Genomic DNA, 25,621 nt, shown 5'->3' on the forward strand with positions numbered 1-25,621 from the left:
AAGAGCCGGACTAAAGGCACTTTAACGAGTATCGAAGCGGGGGTGATGATGCGCGCCCGAGCGCATTTGTACGGACAGTATAGTGCTGCTGAATGTTCGGTGTGGGGTGAGAGTTTTAAAAGCTCGCTGCGGACGAGCGAAGAAATAACTCGCCGCTCAAAGATTCTCATGTGTATAGGATTACACATAGGCGGCGAAGCGGTAAATCCGAAAATAGCGCGAGAGCTGCAACGGGATAGCCACTTTTGCCGATATCCGCATAGACACGCGCTGCGGGACAAATTGTCATTTATAGTTAGCATTGTTGAAATTGCCGAATTAATCGCAAGAGCGAGCGAGTGAGAGGAAACGCGTCCGAGCTGTCGGTCAATTCGAATGTGATTAGCGCGCTAAACGTAAACTCTCCGTGTGTCTGTGCAGCGCCTATACACACACACATAGCCGACTCTCTAAATGGCATGACGAGAGAGAGGGAGAGAGGAGCGTTAGTCGCGCGCATAAAGAGAGTCGTCCCTGCGTGACAGGCAGGTGTTCTCCGAAAACCGGAAGCCTTTTTAAAGCGACTCGCCGGCAGAGAAAGAGAGAGAGAGAGAGAGAGAGAGAGAGAGAGAGAGAGAGAGAGAGAGAGAGAGAGAGATGCGAGTCAATGGACCGACAAATTCGAACTATGACTTTTGACTGTATAATCCGGCTCTTTCTCCGCCGCTCGCGCGCGCGCGCGCGCTTCAAAAGGGGCAGTGGGGAGCGACTTCTGCAGCAGCAGCAGTTTCTTTGAGAAAGGCCCGGCCCTACTGGTGTGTGCGTGTGTATTATACATCCGCAGGTATACACACACATACATACACACACACACGCGCGCACACTCGCGCGGCAGCTTCCTCACCTGAAAAGTCGCAAGCGACCCATTGTGCGCCTCGACAAATCGTCCGAGGAACGTAAATCAAATCTCCGAATCGGATCCTTCTCTCTCTTCACACTCCGCCATGGCAGTGTGTATAACGAGAACTCGTTTCGTGCCCGATTTTCCGCTCGTGATTAATCGCTCGAGTGAGCATTGGCTTTTAGCTTCTCTTTTTCACTCTCTGATCTTTACACACACAAGCTGCACACAAAATACGACTTTCCGTCGGCCTAATGAGAGCGTCGATGGAGGACTACGAGCATGAGGATGTTGATTTCCGAATGATTAATCCAGCCCTGTATGACTCGCGCATGTGCCTCGGAATGCCTGTGGGAAATTGTTAATATCAAACGTTGCAGCTCGTCCGACTCGGAATACATCGCTCGAGATCTCTCCGAACAAAGAAGCTACAGCGTTCAGACACTTTAACGCCCGACGTAACAGCGGCTGCACGTCTCTCTCACCCTCGCGCATAATATACAGCATCAACGCGGGCGTGTAAACGCGCATAAGCAAAATCTCGCGTGACTCTGGCCCAGCCAGCCGAGTGTGAATTCCTCGGCTGCCCTCGGACAAAACCCCCGATATCATTGTTGCCGCTCTCTCGCGCACCATAAGCTCGCATACATCATCGCACGCGCGTTATACACATCCCTGAGAGAGAGAGAAAGAGAGAGATACCGCGGAAGTGTACTGGCCGGCGTTTTGCAATGCGCTCTGCATATAAATAAGAGCTTCTTTCCTCTTTGTTGCGCCCAGCGCGCGAAACGTACGAGCTCGGCAATCTGCCGAGGAGATCTCTCCGGCAAATGAAGACGCGAGCGTATAACGCGCTTTTCGATTAAGTGCGCAGCCCATGCAATAACGCATACGGACATTAGGCCGTTATTAACAACCATCCGATAAACTCGACGATACGACTGTCCCGTCGGCTGCGGGGCCCGATGAAGCTCGTTCACGCTCCAGCTCGCTCGTCAATTAGGAGCGAGCGAGCGAGAGCCAAAAAAGACGGAGAAACAAGTTATATATTCGCATAGGGGTTGCTCTCTCACTCGCTGCATAGCAGCTGTATACACACGAGCTGCCGAGCGAAGTGTCGCCGAGAGCTGACATCTGTATTAGCGCGATTAGGCACAGAGAAAGAGAGAGAGAGAGAGAGAGAGAGAGAGCCGTGCGCATCCATACGTATAGATATACGCAGCGAGAAGGGGGGCACTATATACAGTAGACGACAAAAGGTGTCGGCCGAATTGCCCCTAATATACGAAATTATCGGTGATATTATTATATTGTCACCGCTGCTCGCTCGCTTGCTCTTTTTTCTTCATTCACGCGTCACGGCCCGGCACTCTCTCTCTCTCTCTCTCTATATATGCATATGTATGGCCGAGCGGCGGCACATTGTGCGCCCTTGTCGGCTATATAAGGATACACACGGGAGCAGCAGTGGTGTGCGTGTGTCATTCAGTGCGAGTTCACTAATCTGCAGGACTGGCTCTTTGTGGCGACGTCAGGAGTCAGCTCCGTCTCTCTTGACTCTCTGAACTGCACTGCAGCTAACCCTCGTGCTGTTCGGACAATTATCCCGGACGTTAGGCTCTCTCTCTCTCTCTCTCTCTCTCTCTCTCTCTCTCTCTCTCTCTCTCTCTCTCTCTCTCTCTCTCTCTCTGTCTGTGTATTATACCTATACGCACAATGCCGCTCTCCTTCTCCGTCTTTGTTTTGCATCGGAGACGTCATCATTAGGCGCTCGTCGATGTCTATTTTCGCGATCCGTACACGTATCACGCGCCGCGGGAGCTAATATACGCTCGCGGGGACAAAAGTACATAGAGTATTTCATGCTCGGGCAGCAACAAATGGAAGCCGAGATTTTTACACGGCGGCGGATGATCGATGAGCCTCGCGCGCGGACAGCCTTTCAGTCGACACTCGATCTATCCGTTATCGGCTTTGGAAATTGAGCGGGAATGCGTCGCGCGGTAAATACCTGCGTGTACTACAACGATTATACCGTTGTTGTTGCTGCTGCTGCTGTGCGTTGTATATAATATACGGGCTCGACTTTTCGACCTGTCGAACTCTCTCGCACGTCTTCGCACTTCGCGTCCCTCCTCTCCTCTTCCGGAGTCACACTCACACACGTACGCACACATAGGCAAGAGAGAGAGCAGAGATCAGGGGATGAATCAGGCGGCGTTAGCCAAAGAAGGGTGCGATGCCGACCGATGTGTATACATACGGGTGTCCCACTCTCTCTCTCTCTTTCTCTCCCCCTCTCAAAGTGTCGCGACACACAGTCACACACACAGATACACAGAGTGAGTGAGTCGGGGAGCGACTGCAGCGGGGTTTCTCTTCCCCGGGCTCAGTTACGAATTCGAATGGCTCGCGACAGGGTCGTGTCGTAGCGCTTAGCTCTCTCTCTCTCTCTCTCTCTCTCTCATTTTTCCCAGTGCCCAGTGCGCGCGTGACACACGAGTACAGACGTATAAACAGTTGAACGGGATGTCGATGTACCATCCGCACCACCCGAGCGTCGCGCCGCTCAACGCCGCGCTCTTCTGGAGCCTCGCGGCCTTCGGCAAACTCAACGCTCCAGCCGACGTCGGCCCCGTCTTCGAAGGTATACTCCTCTATATACTATCATATCGGTGCAGTGCGCTGCAAGTGAACGGATGTCGAGTCGCTCTTTATGTATTCGCCGCAATTAAAGCGCTCTCGCGGGTGACGTCGTCCTAGCAATATAGGTATGTAAGACTGCGGACAAAGAGTCGGGCGTTTTTATTGTACGCTGCGCTAGCCGTGTGAAGCTGCGCGCGCTCGCGGCAGCTAATTTATATAAAAAAGCCGATCTCTCCGCTGCCCTCTCTCTCTCACTCGCGGTATTTACGAGGGAGAGCGCGAGATACACCTATGGTCAAAGAGGCCGACTTTACGGCCGGGGCAGTATAACCGTTTATAACTCTGAAAATCTGACATCTATATAAGCGCGCCAGTAGGCGCGAGTTGCGTACATATACACACGAGACTCTCCTTAAAAGATGCAGAAACCGAGGGTACGTGTAAGAGCCACGGCTGCTGCTGGGCTCCCCCTGCGGTGCGACAACGCGCCGATCGCCGCTTGACTCCTCGTGTCGCGCGCTATCTCGCGTGTACGCGTGTATATATATATACCGCCGCTGCGTGCTATATCCGCACACGCAGACACGGCCATGCGATGGAGATGTAAAGCACGGCTATGACGCGCGTCTATCCTCGAGCTTTATTGTGAGATATTTCGTCAGCGCGGAATAATTTTATATCGATATACTCGGCTTGTACGCGAGCGCGCTGATTGCGATTTAATAGCGGCGATAAGCGCTTATCTCCGGTTAATTATACATGCGCGACGACGATTCTTATCCGGCAATTATCGAAAGACGCCCACGCGCGTTCTTCAGCCGAAAGCAGCGTTTAATTAATACATCCTCGCATTGGAGAGAGAGAGAAAGAGAAGGGCTGTACGGGCCGTTTAATTAGCTCCTCGGCGGCTTGCGGGCCGCTGCATTCCGCGCGCAGTGTAATATCACAATCATAACCGGACGCCGGCCTGCCAAAACGTCCTCACGCTTCAGCGGTATCAAAGAACTCTCTGCGCATACACACACACACACACACGCACAGACACCCGTGTACAGAGACGCTGTCGCGCAGATAGGCGTGCATAACGCGTGCCGACGCACACGTACAATCATCCCTTCCGATCGTAGTCATCGTCATTCTCCCGCGAGCTAATTGCTTCGAGTCTGTGCTGCTGCGGTGGGAGTAACTCTCTCTTTGTGTGTCTGTGTGTGGTTGTTACCGCGAGCTTTCGTTTTGTTTCATTCCGTCGGCTGCCGTTGGCCCTTTCATTATTATTCCGTAATTGTTCGGCCGCAGTCTCTTCGCGCGCCTTTGTGCGCGGCAGCTTTTTCATGTACGTTTCGCCGCAACTTTTCACGGACGCCCGCGCTTCTGGAAATTCTTACACACATACAGCTCGTGTATTAATCGTTTTGCAAAAATTCCGAGGCGTGTACGCGCGTTTCAGCGTGCTATTATTTATCCGCGCGTATTTATTATCGGGAGAGGGCAAATACGCGGTAGCCGCGCGTATTTGTTAGCGAGATAAAGCCGCCGTGACTTTCTCCTTATTGCAGCTCGCTCCTTTCCAGCTGCAGCCGTCCAAGTCCAATTATCCCGCTCTCTCTCTCTCTCTCTCTCTCTCTCTCTCTCTCTCTCTCTCTCTCTCTCTCTCTCTCTCTCTCTCTCTCTCTCTCTCTCTCTCTCTCTCTCTCTCTCTCTCTCTCTCTCTCTCTCTCTCTCTCTCTCTGTCTCGCTCGCTGCTGCTGCACACGCGAAACTAAATAAAGCACGGAATAACGAACGGAGAGCGTGTATACATACGGCCAGCGCTAAAATGACGAGGGAGAAAAAAATGATAATGTAATAAGGTACACACCAACACACAGAGAGAAGGCGAGCAGCGGCGTCCACTTCATAAAGTAGCCCCCGCTGCTGCTGTGCCGAGCTCGAGTCGAGTATAGGTGTATATCTGAAAAAGGCCTCGCGCGCGCGCGCGCGCGCGAAAACTGCCTGCGTATTTATCTTTCTTATCCGCTGCAGCAGCAGCAGACTCTCTTCTCTCTCTCCCGCCGCCTGCAACCTTGTTTCAGGCCTGAAACACGGGGAAGAGAGAGGGGGGGGGGGAGAGCTGCGGCAAATGTTTATGCGCGGCCATATCGATGCTAGCGCTGCCGCTGCGAAATTTTTGCGGAAAAAAACTCATCGACATCCTCGCGCGGGCGAAGGCGTCTTTATAGCGCCGGCGAGTAAGATATTGCCGAGCCCTCGACGTGTTTATGAATATTGGCACGCTGCTGCTGCTGCTGCTGTACACGAGTGCTTCTGCAGCTTCTCCCGAAGAGGAGAGTCGTGGAGAGAGAGAGAGAGAGTGAGAGGGGGAGGAGGGCGAGGAGGAGAAGAAGCTGCTGCAGCGCTCATCAGCGACCTGCGAGAGAGAAAGAGGGCTCGTAGGGAGCGCGCGATGATATATAAGGGATTTGTCTCCGGCGGCGTCATACGTCATGTCGCAAATATTAACTCGCTGATACAGGCCATTCATTCACTTAATTACAAAGAGCCGTGATTTAAGGCCGCCTCTCTCGCTCTAGGATTTCCTCGGCTGAGCTCTTTTTCGGGGCCGGAGAGCGAGAGCCCGAGAAGATAAAGAAGAGCGACGGCGGCGGCATCGGAATGTCTATATGAGGAAGGCGGAAACGCGCTGACGCGTGATACTGCACATCGGCCAAAGGAAAGAGATTACCATGAGTCTCTTTTTGGCTGCGAGAGAGAGAGAGAGAGAGAGAGAGAGAGAGAGAGAGAGAGAGAGAGAGAGAGATTGCGCGACTCTTTGATATTAGCAGCGCAGGGTCGTACACGTATAGTGACTCTTGCGGGCTGCCGGCCTCGGAATGCCGCAGCGCCGACTGCGGCGATCAAAGCCGTGCGTTATTAGCCTTAATATATGCTGTACTCCACTCGCTCTCTCTCTCTCTCTCTCTCTCTCTCTCTCTCTCTCTCTCTCTCTCTCTCTCTCTCTCTCTCTCGTAATAACGAGGCATTTTTCCGCGCGATATCCCGCGCTCCTTCGTTTTTCTTATTAGGTCGCAGGTGAGACACGGCCTCGAGACTTTTTACGACGAGCCGCGCGCTCCTCCCCTCGCATACGCAAACTAGACTCTCTCGCTTACCTCTCGGTTGTAAAGGCGAATTAGGCGGATCCCTCTCTCGCGGCTCGTCTCGGCGAAAAAAGCGCGCACGTATGCCGTAAATCGTCGCGGCGATATCGAGTGGAGAGAGAGAGAGAGCTGACTAGATGAACAAACGCCGAGAGCTCGCGAGCGAACGAGATGGGAAATTAAATAGAGAAATAGATCCCCTGCTACGGTATGCATGAAAGGAGCGCATAGTCCTTACTTAGGCTTCGTCTACCCCGGCCGCGTCCTTACATCCTTAACTGCCAAACTTATGCCGGGCTGACTTAACCGGCTCGAGAGCATCTTGTTTTCATGGCTTTTCCCTCCCCCCCCCCTCTCTCTCTCTCTCTCTCTCTCGGCGTCTCAAAGGAGCCGAGGATTCCGCGTCTAATTTTCCGAATTATTATACCGCGAGACAGAGGGAGAACGTCGATTCATCGGCGACAACGTGTGCGAGAGCATTAGGGGAGGAATTTTAAAACGCCATAAGTTCTTTTTTCCACTAAAACTCTAATTGTTTTCTCGGGCTCAACTTATTAATAAAAGGCTCGTCGCGCTCAGCCCCGCGTAATCCCACCGCGTAAATTACTCGGTTTGCGGCGCGCGCCGGGAAAAAGTCGAGTAGTCCATTTCCCACGACTATGCGGTATATTCACGGAAAAAAATGGTTAGTAACAGTAACAAACCACTTGGCAAAATACGCGCCAACTATTTTTTTGGTTAACCTTACCAAGTACTTGGTAAATAGAATAAAATAATTGGTAAGTTACCTGCTTTTTTGGTAACATTTATCAAGTTATTGGTTAGGTTAACCAAAAAAATTACCGTTACCGTTACCAACCATTTTTTTCTGTGTATCTTCGCGATAATAATTTTATTAGTTATTTTCAGCGCAGGATGATCTCTCTCTCTCTCTCTTTCTCTCTCTGTGCATCAAAGGCAAACTTGTATATTTTTGGGACAGCGATGATTAAATTCGAAATTTCAAAATGTAAAGCTATGCGCGGTCAAAGCCTCGCGCGAGCAAACACAGCCTCTCACTTATGTGCACTGAATGTACGCGTATCCAAATTGGATGTATATCTACCGCTATGTTTTCCTTCTACTTTTCTCTCCAACTCCCTCTCTCGCGCTCGGTTATATTTATCAGGATGAGAATTTGAATAAATCCCAGCTGGCGCAATGCAAATGTTTAACGTTATAAACACACTCGTCGGCCGGGATCATTAATAAAGTATAGCATTAATAACGCGAGCGCGCATACGCGTCCCCGTCCTGTGTGTATACCTGGCCTCGCGTATATATTTCAAGCGCGTCGGATTGCGTATTACAGCTGGCCGCAATACGACGCGGTGTATATACGGGCTTTTAACGAGGAAAATCGCGAGACGTATTTACAGGCCGCTACGCATTGTGTTGTATTTAGCTTCGACGCGCGCGTAAACGAGCTGTTGTGATCAGAGGCGTTTATAGCTTTTCCCGCGGCGCAGTTCGATCGGGGGTGAGAGATTTTTCCTCTCGACGGAAGAGCAACAGCCGTCGTCGTCCTGCACCCTCCGCAGTAGTCACGTCGAGGGCGCCATAACTCAGGCAATCGGAAGAGCACAGTTGTGGTTAAATGCCTGACGCTTAAATGTCCGACAGCCGTCGGTGCGTGTCCCGACCGCAGCAGCTACTCCAACTCTTTCTCGCTTGGATTTTCTCTCTCGTCCCCGTTGTTCGGTTCGTGCGTAGTCGGAGTTCGCTCCCGCTGGTTATTTAATTAAAACCGGATTATACGAAAGTTCCCCGCTCTCCGTGGCTCTATCTATACACGCGGCGGCACTTCTCTCCGCCGCGCACACGTATGTACGTGGAATACGCGAAATAATTCGGTCTACCTTATTCCTTCGATGATCCGCGATTCCGAGGCGTGTAATTACACGCGCTCGCGCGTTATCGAGAGCAACAATATAGCATCGAGCGGCTGTCTTATCTCGAGAAATATGCCGGGCTCGTCAATAACCGAGCTAATTGCTTCATTCGGATTAACGCCGCCGCACGCCGGGTCATAAATATCGCTCTCGGGGGCTAATTGCTATATATACAGCTCGCGTCTTTAAATCGCCCGACACACGAGAGGTTTTTCGTTTTCGTCGTCGCGCGCTTTTCCATTTTCATATAAAAGCCGAGAGTGAGAGAGAGAGAGAGAGAGAGAATGAGCTTTTACGAGCAATAACGCGGAATGCGCGAGCGCGTAGCCGCGAAACGTAATCGTTATAACGGGTGAAATTAATTAAGGCTCGATGGATCACAAAGGGAGAAAGTAGGAGTGGTGGAGGAGGAGGAGGGAGGCGTTCGCCCTCGATTCTCGATTCTACTCCAGGCGGCGCGCGTTCTCGATCCACTCCCCCTAACCGGCGGGCCTGCCCCCTCGTTGATGTTCTCTATTAAATCAAAGAGGTATTCAGATGTCGGCCGATGCTCCGGGAATCCAAATCGCGGCGAGCCGTAAACCGGCGAGCGAGCGAGCGGGAGATGCCGGTACCAATCTGCGAATGCAGCTATTATGCTCTGTCGATGCCATTGGCTCTCCTCCTCCTCCTCCTCCTTGTGTACGTATACACAACGACTGCAGCGGATGCTCCGACGAGCGGGATTGATTCGTCTTATTGGAACGCGTGTACGCGCGGCTTTTATTGAGCGACGATTGTGCCGCGATGCTGCCTGTGGGACGATAAAGAAAGTTTACAAGACACTCGAGGGACGGGTTAATCGAGCCGCGTATAATGAAGAAATCGACTAGCAGTAGCCGCGACTGAGAAAGAGACTGAGAGAGATAAGAGAGCTATACGGCGCGTATTGTTTTTAACGCGCTATCGAGCGCGTGGGCCGCGAGAGGGAGAGCTCATTACACGCGAGAGAATAAAGCACGCGACGTGGGGGCGGGCAATAACGGCTTATCGACGCGTTATATCTCCCGCGGAGTAGCTCTCTAACTATCGAGATATCCTCTCTCTCTCTCTCTCTCTCTCTCTCCCGTTTTTTTTTTAATTAAAAAGAAGAAGAAGAGCGGCCAAGGTGTACGGGTATTATCGCCCGTCTGGCTCTCTCTCTCTCTCTATCTCGGCGCGGAGAGTGAGAAAAGGCGTAAGAATGGCCCGTTTTTTGCGTCTCTCTCTGTGTAAATGATAGGGGCCGTTATGGTCGCAGATAGTCCGCGAAACTGCCCCCGTAGAGCGCTCGCGCGAAGGGGGAAGATAAAAAAAGATAAAGGACCTCTCGCGGCTTAACCACCTGCTCCGTCTTCTCTCGCGCATCAACGCCTCTTCTTTCCTTCCTCTTTAATTGCGCGAATAAACGAGGGCTACGACTCTACTCTGATTCTCATATTATCAGGGAGTATATACAGGGCTCTCGTCGTCGCGAGATGAGATTTCCTTTTTCTCTTTTTATATAAAATATAATACACACGCGCGTTTAGCCGTGCTCTTATTACATCCAGCCGGCTGCAATTGCCTCGCGCGCGAGTCGAAGAGAAGACAGTAGAGGGAGGGAATATCGAGTGGCGGCGCGGGCTCACATAAATTTGCGAGGGCACTTAATTGAAAGGGGAAAGAATAGTCCGGAATAACAGAAGCTCTCTGCTCTCTCCTCCCGAGGACAAAGAAGAAGAAGAAGAAGAGGCGAGATCCTTCCTCTCTCTGTGTGTGTGTACGTGCGTGCCGCGCGGAAGGAGACGCGGATATGTTAAACGGCTCGGGAATGCCGTTCGGCATTCGACAAATAAACGAGCCTCGGCGCGCCCCGACGAATCTCAACTCTCGCAGCGCCTTTTTACGTTTTTACGAGGCTAAACCCTCGGCCAATTGTTCGCTGCAGGGACTTTATTGCTACGCAGCTCCTTCTTCCGCGCCTTTTAATGGATATTCTTTTTGTAGGCCGATGGTGAGAAATGTTTCACTCTCGCGCGCTTCACGACGCTGTTACTGTTGTTGTTGTTGTTGATTTCGACTGATGGACGCGCACTTTCGAAACGGCTGCCGCTGTACACTGATGCCCTTTCGCGGCCTATTGATTTTCGGAGCATTTTTTTCCTCCAAACCCATCGCGGGTATTTCGCTATACTGAAAAGGGCAGAGCGGTAATCATCGTAAAAATGCTGTTAACGTTTGCAAAAGTGCAGCGAGCGCGGGAAATGCCTCTGCTCGAAAAAATAAGAGTATACACGGAAAAAATTGTTGGTAACGGTAACAAACCGCTTGACAAAATACGCACCAACTATTTTTTTGGTTAACCTAACCAATAACTTGATAAATGTTACCAAAAAAGCAGGTAACTTACCAATTATTTTATTCTACTTACCAAGTACTTGGTAAGGTTGACCAAAAAAATAGTTGGCGCGTATTTTGCCAAGCGGTTTGTTACTGTTACTAACCATTTTTTTCCGTGTAATGAACAAATTCTGCGGATGCCATACGCAGAGCGCAGAGCGGAGAGAGTGTATAGACAGGCGGCGAGAATCATCCGGCGAATCGGTGTGAATTTATAGAATCGAAGAAATAAGGGATTATACGCAGAGAGTGTACACGCGCTTTTCGGGCTCTTGCGCGAAAAAAGCCATAAAGTAAAGCGTAAAATTGATCTGTATAAAACTGGTGTTGAAATGTAGCCTCTCTCTATGTCGGGCCTGTCGCCCGATATGCGCTCTTTTAACGCGAAAAAGTCCGAATCGCTCGCTCGCTCGCGGGATACAACAAAAAAAAATACACTGAAAATTCTCGCGGTCGAAATAAAAAGCCCGGGAACTTTAAAAACAAAACTGCATCGTTCCATTTCATTGATTTCATCGCGCGCCGATGTAAAACAATTTTAGTTTTGATATCTTTAGTGCGCTGCCAGATCCTGTCGCGCGCGTATACAGCGAAAGCTTTAGAGTTATTTCATGGTTCTGTCAATGCGTTAAATTTCGGAATATCGACGCGCTCGCGTATACACGCGTTTGCTTTATCATCGCACACGCCATCTTGCACGTGACTGCCGTAAAAAAGCCGGATTGTTATTCGGCCCCTGTCATCGCTGTAGTATAAGAGAAAAAAGATCCTCTCTCTCCAACAACAATCGTACTTAGCGCGTCAAAACACTTGTATCCGTGTGTACTGAAAAAAATGGAAGACGAATAGCCTCGGATAAAAAAAAACCTCAAAGTACCGAGCGGTGTTGAAAGTCGGAGAGAGAGAGATCACTCGCTAGCATCGTTTTCCGAGGGAAAAAAAGGAGGGAGCCGCGGGCGTATGGCTTGTGAAAATAGACGCTCGCGCGACGGATAATACGGGAATTTCCGGTGTCTCGCGATGCACCGCCGACGGGAAAACAAACGATCGGACTTGTTCTCGAGATTATACTTATGCGTATACGCTTCTCTGTGTTCCTCTTCTTTTTTCTATTTTCAAAATAAACCCCGCAAGAGATGCCACTGTGTGTGTGTGTAAATATATAACGTGGGAGCACAAATCACGAAGCTATACCTACAGGTATACAACACGTGTGTTCCTGTAGTCGGGGCCGCGCGGGAATTGTTTATGGGTTCACAATGTGTAGCGGAGGGCATGAAAGTAACTGCGACACTAAAGTGCGGTAAAGTTTTTACTCCCGTACAGGCTCGGGGGATTGACAAGGTTATTGTGACCCGCTGCTAGTTGATGTTTCAATTTACGAATACTGCGCTGGCACGGGGAAATCTTTCGCGAGACGCGTAAATCACAGCCGCAGCTCTCGTGTGATTCGCGAGGAAAATTATGGGAAAAACAAAAGTCTAATCGTGGAACGTCGCTTGCTTGTGCTTGCAGGAAAGAAAAAGTTCTCGGCCGACCCGACCTGCTGCCCGGTATGCGGCGTAACGGTGAGGCCCCAGGAGCTGGAGCAGCACTTCCTCCAGGAGCTGGACCGTCTTTACAAGCTGTCCTCGGCGTCGTCGAGACCGAGGCCGCCCCGACCGGGTCTGCCGCCTTCCGGACCCGATCACGGCCACGGACAGCTGTTGCACACGCCGTCGGCCGCAGACGGCACGCCGATCGGCAGATGGGAGACCTACAAGCGCATCAAGGCCAACAGACAAGTAGGTTTATTTGGATTTTCTATCTGCGCCGGTAGAGGCGGTTGTGAAACGTATGGCCCTTTCGCAGGCGCGCATACGCATAAAGAACCGAAAGAGGAAAGCAGACGAGCCCGCTTGCCCGGTGTGCAGCGAGCGACTCTCCGGCTCCGCGGAGGAGCTCAACCACCACGTCGAGCGATGCCTCAACAAACAGAACGGTAACCCCGACGACGAGGAGGTCGACGTCGAGGGCGACGCCGAGACCTTCGAGGAGTACGAGTGGGCCGGGCAGAGGAGAGTCAGAGCGTCCTCCATGCTCCTCGGCGGCTATTCAGGTGAGCTCGCGATACCTTGTATGCAAGTCAAATATTTATTCCGTTCGAACTGTATAACGAATTGCCCGCAAAACAGCCGCAGGCCTGGCGACGTCGTCGTGCAATCGGTCGAGCGGACCTAACGGCTCGAGGGAGGCGGCGCAGGACGACGATGACGTGGACCTAGTGGTGGACGGCGACGAGAGCGCGCAATTCGGCCCGTCGCAGTACACGGAGGCCGACGTGATAACGCCGCGTCTCGAGGGCTCCGCCCGCGAGCAGAAGGAACGGGAGGCTCTGCGCGAGGCCGTCATATCCCCCGGCGGTTCTCAGCAGCAGTCGTCACAGCAGGTCGAGGTGAAGACGGAGCCGTCGGCAAGCCCCTGCTCGACGTCTCAGCAGCAGCCGCTGCAGACCGAGGGCGAAGACCTGACGACGACGACAAGCGCCTCGCCCAACTCGACCACGCAGCTGCTCGACGCGAAGAGCGAGCCCGAGACGCCGGTCGTCGAGGCGCTCCGCGGACGCATCAGAGAACTCGAGGCCGAGATGCGCGGACAGGCGTTCAAGTGTCTCATCTGCATGGTGAGTCGACGATTTGATGAAATTCACCTAGAAACGCGCACTCGACTTTACGCTGCTTCGTTCATTTTCTCAGGAGCAATACAAAAAGCCCGTGACTTCCGTCTGCTGTTGGCACGTTCACTGCGAGCAGTGCTGGCTTCACACTCTGGTAAGTTCTTGAGCTTCTTCGCATCGTTTCAGACACGTTCATCGGTCCGATTTCTTCCTCGATGCTCGTGTCGGCCCACGATAATCCCCCAAATATATAACGCACGGCTGTGCATCGCGCATGTTCGCAGGGGGCGAAGAAGCTGTGCCCGCAGTGCAACATGATCACGTCGCCGTCGGACCTGCGACGGATCTACATGTGAGAGCGCAGCTCCCCGAGCCGTGAAAGCAGCCGCCGCCGACGCCGCTGAACCGGACTTCTCTCTGTCCTCCTCTTCCTCCTGTACATTTGTAAATTACCTTATAAATTAACGAAGCAAAGCCGATCCTCTTTCCCTCCCTATACCTTCTCCTCCTCCTTCTCCTTCTCCTTCTCCTTCTCCTTCTTCTTCTCCTTCTCCTCTTCACAGGCAAACCCGAGCACGCAGCGACACGGACACCCTACGTATTTAGCTACACTACGACAGTATAGTAAATTAACTCTCAGTCTCTATCACTCTCTCTGTCTCTCTATCCTGTAGATGAGAAGCGTTTAACGCCGTTCCTGCGGATCGTACGTATATACATATAAATAGGTAATCGCGATATCATCGCGTACATCGTCATCGGAAGGCGGCTCTCGCTCACTGTACACACACCGGGATACGATCTGCCGACAGGTCGAGGAGAAGGATCGAGTATGGACGCGCTTTCGAAAGTAAGGGAGAGCTGGCCTACTCTTCTTCGCGGCTGCCCTATTTTTCTAACGAGTTCGCGCGCGAACTTTTTGCGGCCCCGTCTCCGATATAATATGTATGTATACACTTCCCGAAAGTCACGCTATGACTCTGTGTGTGTGTGTGTGTGTGTGTATGTTACCGCAACGAGGCGTCGGTCGCACGAGGTGAAACAATCGTAACGCTGATTTCGAGTCGCTTATATGTGTATACTTTTTGCGTTCTTTGTGCATTACGAGATAAAGAAGACGGTGCGAAATTCACTCGTCTTTTTTATCTCGCGCCTCGATGGATTTAATCGCCGCAGCGCCTGCTGTTAATTGAGCCGGTGGACTGCTGGAATCCCAGGGATAATTTATTTTAATTAGTACTCGATTCAGCGAATGTTTCTCTCGGTAAATAATACTCCCTCTGCATTGTACCGGTTTAGCTGCGTGGGCGATCTGTTTCTTCGGCTCCCGTCTTCCGTCGCCGCGTGTATTTCTTTTTTTTTATACACACTGTAAAAATGAGTTCTTTTTTACACTAATTCTCTCTACTTCATTTCTTTGTGTCGTCGACGTTGCATTTACGAGTAAGGGTACGCACCACGCATAAACACGAGCGAACGAGCTAGCTTCGTTTCGCTCGCTGCCAAAATCGCACTATCATGTTTGTCTATAGACGTTGCACGCTACTAAGCAAAAAAAAAAATGAAGCATTTAAACGAAGGAAAGTCATACGATAGAGAACGATGGGAGAGATGCGAAGGTGAACAAGTTATAGATAGTAAATTTTCTTCTCCCGCTCTTGACTATTATGCATTTTCTCGAGATCGTGTGTAGTGAATAATGAAATCAAAGAAAAAGAGAGAGAAAAGCTGTCTTTCGTTCCGTATTATGTATTTCGAGTCGCACGTATCGTCTGCGACGCACCAGCGTATATACACCTTCGATTTTTTTGTAAATAAACTTAGATGAATCTTTATTATATTACGTAATATAATTCATGAGATTTTTTTTTATTTTACCACACCGAGCATGTTTCACAAAGGTGGACGTTTTCTTTTACCGCCAACGCAGATACTACTCGAGCGTAGTATCGTACGGCCGTGTACGATCATATTATACTCGCTCCTCGATATGATTTTGTTTTAGTCCCCTGAAAATTGTCTTCGTAGGAATTCTTGTATAGATCGAATTGAGTCGCAACGCAGTGCTCGCGAGACGAGATCTTTCTTTGAAAAAGGGAAATCGTCCGCCTCTCGCCAGGGCACTGCGCGATCGTTGCGCGATTGCGACTTTTCTGTACTCACGTCAAGGACTGATGATTATATAAAAATTGTAAATATAAACGAGCCGACGTTCGTATATGAAAATCCTGAAGATTACGAAAGAAAACAAAAAAACAAACTGTGCTGTATTCAAAATAAAACGACCATCATGAAACTGTATACACAGCGTCTGTATATTTTCTCGCCAACCTAGCCTCCCAACCCCTTGCGTAATCCACGGCGACGTTACTCTTCGGCCTAATTCGAAAAACCGCATAATCCTCCCTCTGACGTACACCTACACGCCTACGCGATATCCCACTGCGGCGTATATATTTCTTTTGAATTCCACGTCCCGCGCGTGTATGCTCTCGCGCTTATATACGAATCGTTTTCGCGGTGGCGCAATAAAAATGCTTTACAGCAGGTGCGAAGGCGGAGAGAGAGAGAGAGAGAGAGCGAAAACAATGCAGAGAGAAGAAAGCGACTGGACGGACAAAAGCTGCAAGCGGCGAGCGGACTTACTGTTGCCGTTTAATTTCCTGGGTTATCTTTCGGGCACACACACAAAGACTATGGCGGCTCCCGCTACTCTAATTAAAGCTAGAGACAACTGCAGCCGAGCGAATGCAAAATGGCGACGGCCGGAGAGACTCTCGCTTTATTGTAAGTACTTTTCTCCTCATTTCTTTACTCGCGACGATATCGTAGCGTACATCCGAATAGCAAAATCATCGAAAATGCCTCGTATACAGCTCATGCATCTCGCGAAGCAGCGCGAGAAAATAGGTACGTATATCCATCTCTCCGCCTGCGCGCGAGAAAATCGCCTTCCACATCTCTCTCTAGCGAATTTATATATTTCCAGGAAATGACGAAAGTCGTTGGCAGGGGTGTGCGGGAGCTGCAGAGGGAGAGTATAAAAATAAGCGAGAGAGTGAAGAAAATGGCGCGAGAAGGAAAATCCTCCCGTGTCAAAAGGTGAGCGAGTATGCTAGTCGAGATAGAGAAAGAAAGAGACAGAGAGACGCGTGTGCTTACATATACATAGGTATAGAGTATACGCGTGCAGCACAGGTGGGGGCGGAGGGCCGCGCCTCGGGAGGAAAGCTCCGCCTCCCGCGCGAAACGACTCCTCGGCGAGTCCGCGGACTCGCGGAAAACGCGATTTAGCGAATCCCCGGGAAGCTCGGCTTCCTCGCTGCCGGATAGGCAGAGGTGCCACGGGGAACAATTTTATTCTTAGATCACGAGTCGAGCGCGCGTATGTGGCTGCAAAAGTAGCGACGCCGGTGAGAGGTGGAGAGGGTTGTGTGCACACGATTGCAGACAGAGAGAGAGAGAGAGAGAGAGAAAGAGGCTTCATCGAGCGCCGAGAGAGACCCGGGATCTTTGCTCCGGGAAATGCGGCTTTTCTCGTTGCCCCTACTGCAGTAGAGAGAGAGAGAGAGAGAGAGAGAGAGAGAGAGAAAGAGAGAATAATTTAGCGAGCGGACTTTTGGTTTATTTTCCGTCGGAGTGCAGCAGCGGAGCTGGGACTTTGAGCACTGGATTCAAGTCTGGGAATGTACTGCAAAATCGCATTATAGAACGTTCGCGTTATTTTTCCGCAAAATATGGAAAAGCGATTGCAGAAAGCTTATCATTTTTGAAAATCCATCGCTCGTGTATGCGCGCGCTCATAATTGGAGCCGTTAGCGATTTCATAAAACGCGGGACACACTCTTTTTATCTGTAAAAATTCATTTGATACACCGCGTTTGTGACGCGCTGACGAAAGTGCTTAATAAGGTAATGCAATGAATTGATAGCCCCTTTGAATGAGGCATAAAGAAAATACGCAGGCTATTTATCGCGTTTAACGGGATAATTTTTCGATATTCATCGCGACTTGTGGGTGTATGAAAATTTTAAAAAGTTACATCGCTGCTCACCTGCGCGTCGGAATTATGCAGTCGATCGAGTTGAAAAGTTTTATCAAACGGAATGTTTATCATATATTGACTGTCGAGGTAATGACGAGTGCGGCTTTTTAAATGGTTGTAAAACGATTTTTCTTTCAATATTAACTCGATTTCACGACGCAGAAAGCATTGCAAATAGAGGAATAAGCGCATTTTATACGTTTTTACATTTCAATGCATTTTGTCGAAAAAGCAGTAGAAAAGCCCTCCGAATGCATAACAAAGTTGCCGGCTGGCAGTCTCATCGCGATAAAAGCTCCTGCAAGCTGTATAATCTCTCGCAAAAAGCTTCTCCCCGCGGAGCATCGTATACCGCAGATAAGACAGTCGTTGCACACACATCTATAGCTGCAGTACACCTACCGGCAACGTCCGCGAGGTCGCGCGTCGCGCCAGCGACTACACCCGCTATTAAAACCTCCGGCTGACTCTCCCTCCTCCTCCTCCCAACTATGGGCGTGTTTGGAGCTACGCAGCTGAGGAAGTGAGCGGCGCAGCCGCGCTGGGGAAGGTGCGAGCGAGTGCCTTGGCGCCGCCCACCGTCCTATCCCGCGGCTCCTCTATAACCACCTTTTCCCGCCCCTTCCTCTCTCGCTATCTAGCTTTCTCTCTCTCTCTCTCTCTCTCTCTCTCTCTCTCTCTCTCTCTCTCTCTCGTTCTTCTCAAGGCGAAGGAATGCACGCGCTTTTTTCGCCTTTTCCTTGCTCGCCGCTGTGTCTACGTATGTACGCCCTTCCCGGGGGCCGTCCGGGGAAATTTTCTCTCTTTCTCTCTCTCTCTCTCTCTGGAGAGACTGATGGATAGCAGAGCCAACCCACAAGACAAACGCAATAAAATGAAAAGTGCGGGGGAGGAAAGGCAAATGCTCGAATGAAAGAGCCGGCTTTAAATGCCTCGGCGTTACGTGCGCTGGGTGTGTATACGCTATATATGTACCCGCTGCCGCGGGAAAAAGATTACTCGCTGCTGAGCTCCGGGCTGCGGGGTCAAAGAATTGGACGCACGAGGTCGAGGCTTTTCTTTAATAAATATATTAGCTTTATTTCTATATTCATATATCATAAACAATATGCAATGTATTTTTATATACTCTATAATGCGGCTGTGTGATAATCGATAAAATATAGACAATTATAGTGTAAGGTCATTTCTTCAGTTTTGTTCTTCTTGTATCAAGAGATAATAATTAACAGTGATGCTCCACCTGAGAAAACTAAAATTCATTTATATAATATACCGTTTACACGCCTAGGTGACAGAGAGAGAGTTAACATTTGATTGATTCTCGTTCGTACAAGTACATTTTTCATGATACATACGGCAATAAGGCACATTCGGCGAGACACGGATTTCATTTTTGACATATCGTTCTACAATTGACTCTCAGAGTGCAGTGCTTCATTTTTGCTTTTAATTACATTAAACACGCAAATGATGGATGCTATTTAGGCTCCTCTCGGTTATACTCTCGGGCCAGTGAGTTCGTCCTGTACACATCGATTTCTATAGTAGGAGTAGTAATAATAATAATTATACACATTAAAGAAAAAAAACATCATCGTGGTCAACGGGCCGCGCAGCAGCGTGTATCAATAGTTTACAAAACAAAACTGATGGGCCGCTCTCCGCGCGCTCGTCGACTTTGACTCGTACATGACTCTTCTCTTCCTTTCTCTATCTTCTCTTCCTTCGACGACATCGTGGAAAGCGTCGATGATGAACAAAAGTGTCGATGGCGATGAATTATACGTTCGATTGTATATGTATGTAGGTGATGGCTCGTAATGGGGCACGTGCGCGGAGATCTAGACGTCGACCTTGAAGGGCGAGCCGGGAATGTGGTCGTCGCCCCACTTGACAATGAGGATGTACTCCCCTCGCTCGCGCACCAGATAGCTCACGTTGTAGCTGTTGCGACCCGTGTGCTTCAGGAATACCTCTTCGCAGGGTCCCTTAGGCCCGTGCATGCCGATGAACAGAATGTTGTTGCCTGCGATGTCACGATCGCCATTAGTACATCGAACTCTCGACTTTTCATTACAGAATTTTATAATATATAAAAAAAGCTTACCAGCTTCGCTGGCGTTCACCGTGAATTGATTCTGCTTGCCGAGGTAGGCCTTCTTCAAGCCCATACCCTTGCTCGTGACTTTGGTGGCGTCCGACTTGAAGTGCGGCAGCACCGGGCCAGCCTGCTTGGCCTTCGAGAACTTTTGCACCGTCTCCACGGTTATGTGACTCGTCTCCTGGGCTCCTCGTTCCGCCAAGTCGGCTCCTGCGAATCGAAACGATGAGCATCAAAACAAAACGAGCGATCTCGACGAACATACGAAAAATCAACTCACCGGTGGCAGTAACTTTGAAGGGCGAGCCGACGATGTGGTAGCCGTTGTACTTGATGCTGATGTAGTAGTCACCGGGCACCAGTGGCGTATACCTGACCTTGTAACCCTCCTCGACCTCGGTACAGTCCATGGCGACTTTGCTGGGTCCGTCGACCGTGACGCCGAGGGCGCCAGCGCCCGCGTTGCACGTGTCGATGATAAAGTCCGTCTTCTGTCCGGTCTTGATGTCCTTCAGTCCGTTACCGTGCGCGTGGATGGCCGCAGGGTCGGCGTCGACTTTGCCAACCTTCACGCGGAAGGGGCTGCCGTTTATGTGCACCCCGTTGAACTTTATGTGGATGTTGTGGATGCCATTCTCGCGCGGCATGAAGCGCACCGAGTACTCCTCGGAGTCGATCGACTGGATGAAGCAGTCGTCCTCGATGCCGCTCGGCGAGACGATCTGTAATCGTATTTTTCATCAAAAATAATAATAATTGTCAAAACGATGCGGCCACTGGGTAACCACGCGCGCGAGAGATATGAAATTCCGAGAAACGCGCAACCGACTATTTTCGCTCAAGTGACGCAACGAGAGAGTATATTACAGACGGAGGCCGGGAAAACACAAATCACGGATCATTTATTTTCGAGGCGGAATTTGCGCGCTTATAATAACTAGCGACGATTAAAGCCGCGTTCAAACGATTGTGCTTTTCGCGCGCTGCCAATCACTCCGCGCGCAGAATAAACAAAAGCTCTCTCTCGCACTTTATCTCAATTTCGCCAAGTGCTTTTTATGTTCTCAGAAAACAGGGAATATTTGCACAAGCATAATACTGTACCTTTCCGTCGAGCTCGCCTTTGGCGCCATTCTTACGAACGAGGAATGTGTACGGCTTGTCCGGCTGGATGCTGCCCTCGGGGAACTGTGCGATCTCGAGCTTGTGCGCGTCACCCATCGCCGGGGCGACGTACAGCTTGTGCGGCGAGTCCGGGATGTGCTGGTCGTTGAACTTTATTCCCACCCTGTATTCGCCTGGACGGGTGAAAAGTTATTGGTTTATTGTTCATCGTGCATTCCAATACGCGGAAGAAAAAGAATATCCCGAGATAGAGAGAGAGAGAGAGAGAGAGAGAGAGAGAGAGAGAGAGAGAGAGAGAGAGGGAGAAAAAACGGGGAAAAAGCCCATAAAGAAAGAAGAGCACGCGGCACTATTTCCCCCGAGTTGACTCAGCGCGCGCGCGCTCGATCTAAAACCCTCCCCCTCCTCGTCTTCCTCAATCTCATTCCGGCGTCGAGCCGCGTGACCCAAATATAACCGCCAGCAGCCGTGCGGCATCACATCGACGCGATCGTCGTCGTCGCGAGCGCGCAAGCGGCGTCTCGAAAATATGAATCCCACCTTAACAAATATAGACGACGGTATTTCTGGATCACGCGCGCAGCCCGATGCTCTCGTATTATAGGAAGACATTCCGTCTTCTGTCGCGGACTGCTTCTTTTACGAGGCGCGAGTAAACAATTAGCTGCACGAGTTGCTCGGCCGTTTTTTTTTTTTTTTTTTTTTTTTGAGAAAGCCGAGACAAACGACGCGCGGAGAGAACACGACATCAGCTTCAGCTTCTTTTTTTTCAGAGGAAAATCCGTCGACTCACCGGGCTCGGAGACGACGTAGCTGACGTAGCAGCTGCCGTCCTTGCGATCCTTGAAGTCGATCTGGGCCTTGCTGGGACCCTCGACGGAGACGGCCAGGGTACCGGCTCCGGCTTCCCTCGTCCAGATGTTGAACTCGCAGGGCTCGCCCTGCTCTCCGCGCTCCAGACCTGGACCACCGGCGTGGACCCTGTGGGCACCTTCGTCCCTCAGAGGACCGACCGTGAACTGGAATGGCGAGCCGGGGATGTGCATGTCCTTGTAGCGCACCGACACTGTGTGAACGCCGAGCTCCTGTGTGTTTCGAAGAGGGACAGAGAGAGAGAGAATTGCTTTTTTTAGTATTGCCGATCTTTGAAGTTTCGGATGAGCATCTTTATTGCCCATTCGCGAGAGGCAGCTGTGCTGCAGCTGCCAAGAGCTACGGCCAGTACGGTCGAGCATAAGGAAGACGAAGCTTTTTACTGTACTCGCGTGATATACGCCGACGTTAACTGGACGACCTACTGTCGATTCAATATTGCCGAGGAGAAGCGAAAAAATTTTACAGCTCGAAGATGATGTGACTTTCGAATTTACTGGACGACTCTATTTACCTTGGGCATGAAGGCGACGGCGTAGAGCCCGTCTTCGATCTCCTTGACCTCGGCGTCCTCGGTAACGCCTCCGGGCGACGTGACGGTGGCGGCCAGGTCGAACGACGTGATGCCCGGCATCTTGAACGTCAGTTTGCACTGGCTGCCGACCTCAGTGATGGGCACTGCGAACCGAAACTCGACGAATTATTATCCCATTAACCCGGACAAAAGCCGATTGGCGAGCGAGTTTCACCACGTACCAGCCTCGCGGCGTCGCTGGATCTTCTCGCGCTGCCGGTTGCTGCCCTCTCCGGAGACCTTAACCGTGAACGGCGAGCCCTCAACGTGGTGGTCGGCAAACTTGAGGTTCATGATGTAGTAGCCCGGCTCCGTGGGCTTGTACGAGATGTTCAGGGTGCCGTCCTCGTTGTCCTTGCACTGGATCTCGGCCTTGCTCGGGCCCTCCATGGAGAGGGAGAGACCACCGTAGCCGGCGTTGCGGGTGTCGATGGAGAAGGTATTGTCCACTTGGGTCTTGCCCTCCTTCAGCGCCGAGCCGGACACCTTGACCTTCTTAGCGTCGCCCACCTCCCGGTCCTTCACGTCGATCTTGAAGGGCGAATTGGCGATGTGCTTGCCCATCCGCTTGACCGAGACCTCATGGGCGCCGGCCTCGCGGGGCGTGAACGACACGCAGATGTTGCCGCTGGGCATCTTCTTGAGGAAGCAAGGCTCCTCCAGGCCGCTCGGCGCCGTGATCGAGGCGTTCAACGAGCGGATGTCCGCGTCGCTTACCTTGCCCGGCAGCTGCACCTCCGAGGAGGAGCCCACCGAGATCTGGTTGCGCTTGCGGCCCTCGCCTGTAGTGGGGAGGAAATCGTATTGGATTATCGGGGTAGTGGCTGGTGCGGGGTGTTCGTTGTTTTTTTTTTGTTTTTCGTTGGGTTACCAGACAAAAACGTTGCGGGGGTTATTATTGGTTTCGAGACCTCTGCGTCATTTTATTGCCACATACCGTGCGCGGGAATTAAGCTTTCGACTTTGTTTCGTTGTGTGTGTTCCGGTACGTACCCTCGACGATGCACTACTGCGAGGGATCGGCAACATTGCTAGTGGAGAAGAGAGCTTAATTTCGATCGGTTCGTGTGTCGAGTGACAAAAATGGTATGTGGCATAAAATTTGATCGATCTGGTTTAATAATTAATGAAGCATAAAAAAAGTAGTTAATTGTCGTATTAGATGAGTTATTGGTTTAAAAAAAGCTTTTCTCTTTCACGAAAACTTTTTTTAACTGACGTGCTAGCGAAATCAACATTGGCAACGTACCTTCCACATAAGACAATTTATATAAGTTTATAGAAAAGATCGATAAGGGAAACGTCTAGAGTATTTCCAAAAGAATAAATACTTTATTATTTGGTTAATTATCCATACACATGTGTCTCTGCGTCGATAATAATAAATAAGTAAGATCTATAACCGTCAAAGACGCAATAAAATATTGATATAAAGCCTAAAACTCGCGATGCTAGCTTAAAAACGAACAGTGTACAATGTATAACATAGGGGGACATGACATATATAGTTTATTATATAGTTCAACGTATGCGTTGCGTTCTGCTGATTTGACTAGCGCGTAGCGATACAACCTCCATGATACGATGGTTAAACGGTCGCAATTTAACCCATTGCCTACATCGACGATGCTGCGAAAAACAATGAAGAAGACAAGAGATAGATAATCGTCGTTAAGAAATCCAAGCCTCCTCTCGGGGGGTCGTCGCGCGACCCCCCCCCGAGAAAACTCGGATCGACAACAACAGGATCATCATCATCATCAAGATAAAAAAAAGTGGCCCGCGCTAGAGCCAAAAGTAGAAAGACCAACTCACCGGTTATCTTGGCGAGATAGGGGCTACCCTTAATGTGCTTGTCACCGAACTTCACGGAGATCTTGTACTCGCCGGGCGCCGTGGGCAGGTACGACACCGAGACGGTGCCGTCCTTGTTGTCGTGGCAGGAGATCTCGGCCTTGCTGGGACCCTCGACTGCCATGGACAGGCCACAGGCGCCGGCACCCTTGGTCGAGATCGTGAAGTTGCCGGGCTCACCGCAGACTCCGTAGATCAGACCAGGGCCGTAGGCCGTGACGTAGCCGCTGGCCAGCGAGTCCACGTGGAACTTGAAGGGTGAACCTGGGGATTTCGCCATTTCTTTCACTCCTCGAGATCGTCTGCTTCCACTCGGGAGAACTCTCTACGCGTCTATTTTTACGGCCGCGCGCAGCTCTCTCGCGGACCGCGTAAATTATCCGGCTATCCTATTTATATTGCGCGGCGCGCTTTTTTCGCGAGGAAGAGAGAGAAAAAGAGAGAGGTCTCATCTCTCTCGGTATAAATTGGCGAGGAGATGCTGCTGACTTATAAATGGCGGCAGGGAACAGCGAGCGCGTGTACACACTCGGACACGCACTTAAATCATTAAAATTCTATTAACGGTTCGCGCATATGAAGCTCGGATAATCCTCCGCGCTTTATATATTGTACACCCGCGCGCGCGTTGTCGGGCGGATTTATCGCGTTGCTATTTTCATTCGCCTCGCTCGAGAACGTTCGGGAGGGATCATACATAGCGAGGATAAAATACATCGATTCGAAATACTCACCCTGCACGTGCTCGCCATTGTACTTGACGTAGACCTCGTGGGTGCCCTCCTCTCTGGGCTCGTACTTGATGGAGACGGTACCGTCGCGGTTATCCTCGACCACGGGCTTGTCCACGTTTCCGCTGGGCATCTTGACTTCCGCTGGAATCAACAGAGCAGAACAGAGTTTACGCACACCCCTCTATATTATTTTAAGAAAAAAATTCCAGGCCGCGGCTAAAAAATAAACGAGAAGCTCCCGCAAGGGGGAGATCAGAGACTGGAGCGAAGGATTTACGCCGCGCGCCTTAGCCGATTTTACGGCCGCCTGTGTAGGCGGCTCTTTCCTCCGCGAAAAGGATTAATAAGCCCTCTGAGATTTTTGAACGATCGCCAGAAATGACTCTCTCTCTCTCTCTCACTGCGGAGAGTTTTTGATTTCGCAACGCGATTGAAAAAATAATATCTGCGCGCTATACTTGCGTATACGATATGGAGCGAATTAAATCGAATGGCTAGCAGATTGCGAGGGGTGTCGCAGATGTGCCGCTAAGGACTGCGCGTGGAGAGACCCGAATCCCGCCGCGGTGTGGATATGTGGAGCGAAATTCGTTCTAAACTTAGACGCGTGCGAGGTTGTTGGGTAAGGTGTAGCGCGACTTGATTGATCGGCCGTGTGTAC

The 25,621-nt window shown here is 50.7% G+C and overlaps 2 protein-coding genes across 8 annotated transcripts in view; one reads left to right on the forward strand and one right to left on the reverse strand.

Moving 5' to 3' along the window:
* Positions 1-15,951, forward strand: part of LOC100123438 (E3 ubiquitin-protein ligase Rnf220) — a 61,274-nt gene extending 45,323 nt beyond the window's left edge. For both annotated transcript variants that reach the window (XM_031931646.1, XM_031931647.1), the window contains 5 exons: positions 12,510-12,778; positions 12,846-13,092; positions 13,169-13,656; positions 13,730-13,804; positions 13,935-15,951. In XM_031931646.1, the coding sequence (XP_031787506.1) occupies positions 12,510-12,778; positions 12,846-13,092; positions 13,169-13,656; positions 13,730-13,804; positions 13,935-14,006 (1,151 nt within the window). In that variant the 3' untranslated portion in view covers positions 14,007-15,951. The remainder of the gene's footprint in view (positions 1-12,509; positions 12,779-12,845; positions 13,093-13,168; positions 13,657-13,729; positions 13,805-13,934) is intronic.
* Positions 15,952-18,750: 2,799 nt separating this feature from the next.
* The window catches only part of LOC100123445 (filamin-A), a 31,058-nt gene continuing 24,187 nt past the window's right edge, over positions 18,751-25,621 (reverse strand). For all 6 annotated transcript variants that reach the window (XM_008203733.3, XM_001607040.4, XM_031931643.1 and 3 more), the window contains 9 exons: positions 24,961-25,101; positions 24,188-24,490; positions 22,555-23,154; positions 22,313-22,476; positions 21,719-22,010; positions 20,905-21,098; positions 20,081-20,522; positions 19,807-20,010; positions 18,751-19,725 (listed from right to left, as the gene is read on the reverse strand). In XM_008203733.3, the coding sequence (XP_008201955.1) occupies positions 19,541-19,725; positions 19,807-20,010; positions 20,081-20,522; positions 20,905-21,098; positions 21,719-22,010; positions 22,313-22,476; positions 22,555-23,154; positions 24,188-24,490; positions 24,961-25,101 (2,525 nt within the window). In that variant the 3' untranslated portion in view covers positions 18,751-19,540. The remainder of the gene's footprint in view (positions 19,726-19,806; positions 20,011-20,080; positions 20,523-20,904; positions 21,099-21,718; positions 22,011-22,312; positions 22,477-22,554; positions 23,155-24,187; positions 24,491-24,960; positions 25,102-25,621) is intronic.

The sequence above is a fragment of the Nasonia vitripennis genome, chromosome 5 (genome assembly GCF_009193385.2).
Source record: "Nasonia vitripennis strain AsymCx chromosome 5, Nvit_psr_1.1, whole genome shotgun sequence".
NCBI lineage: Eukaryota > Metazoa > Arthropoda > Insecta > Hymenoptera > Pteromalidae > Nasonia > Nasonia vitripennis.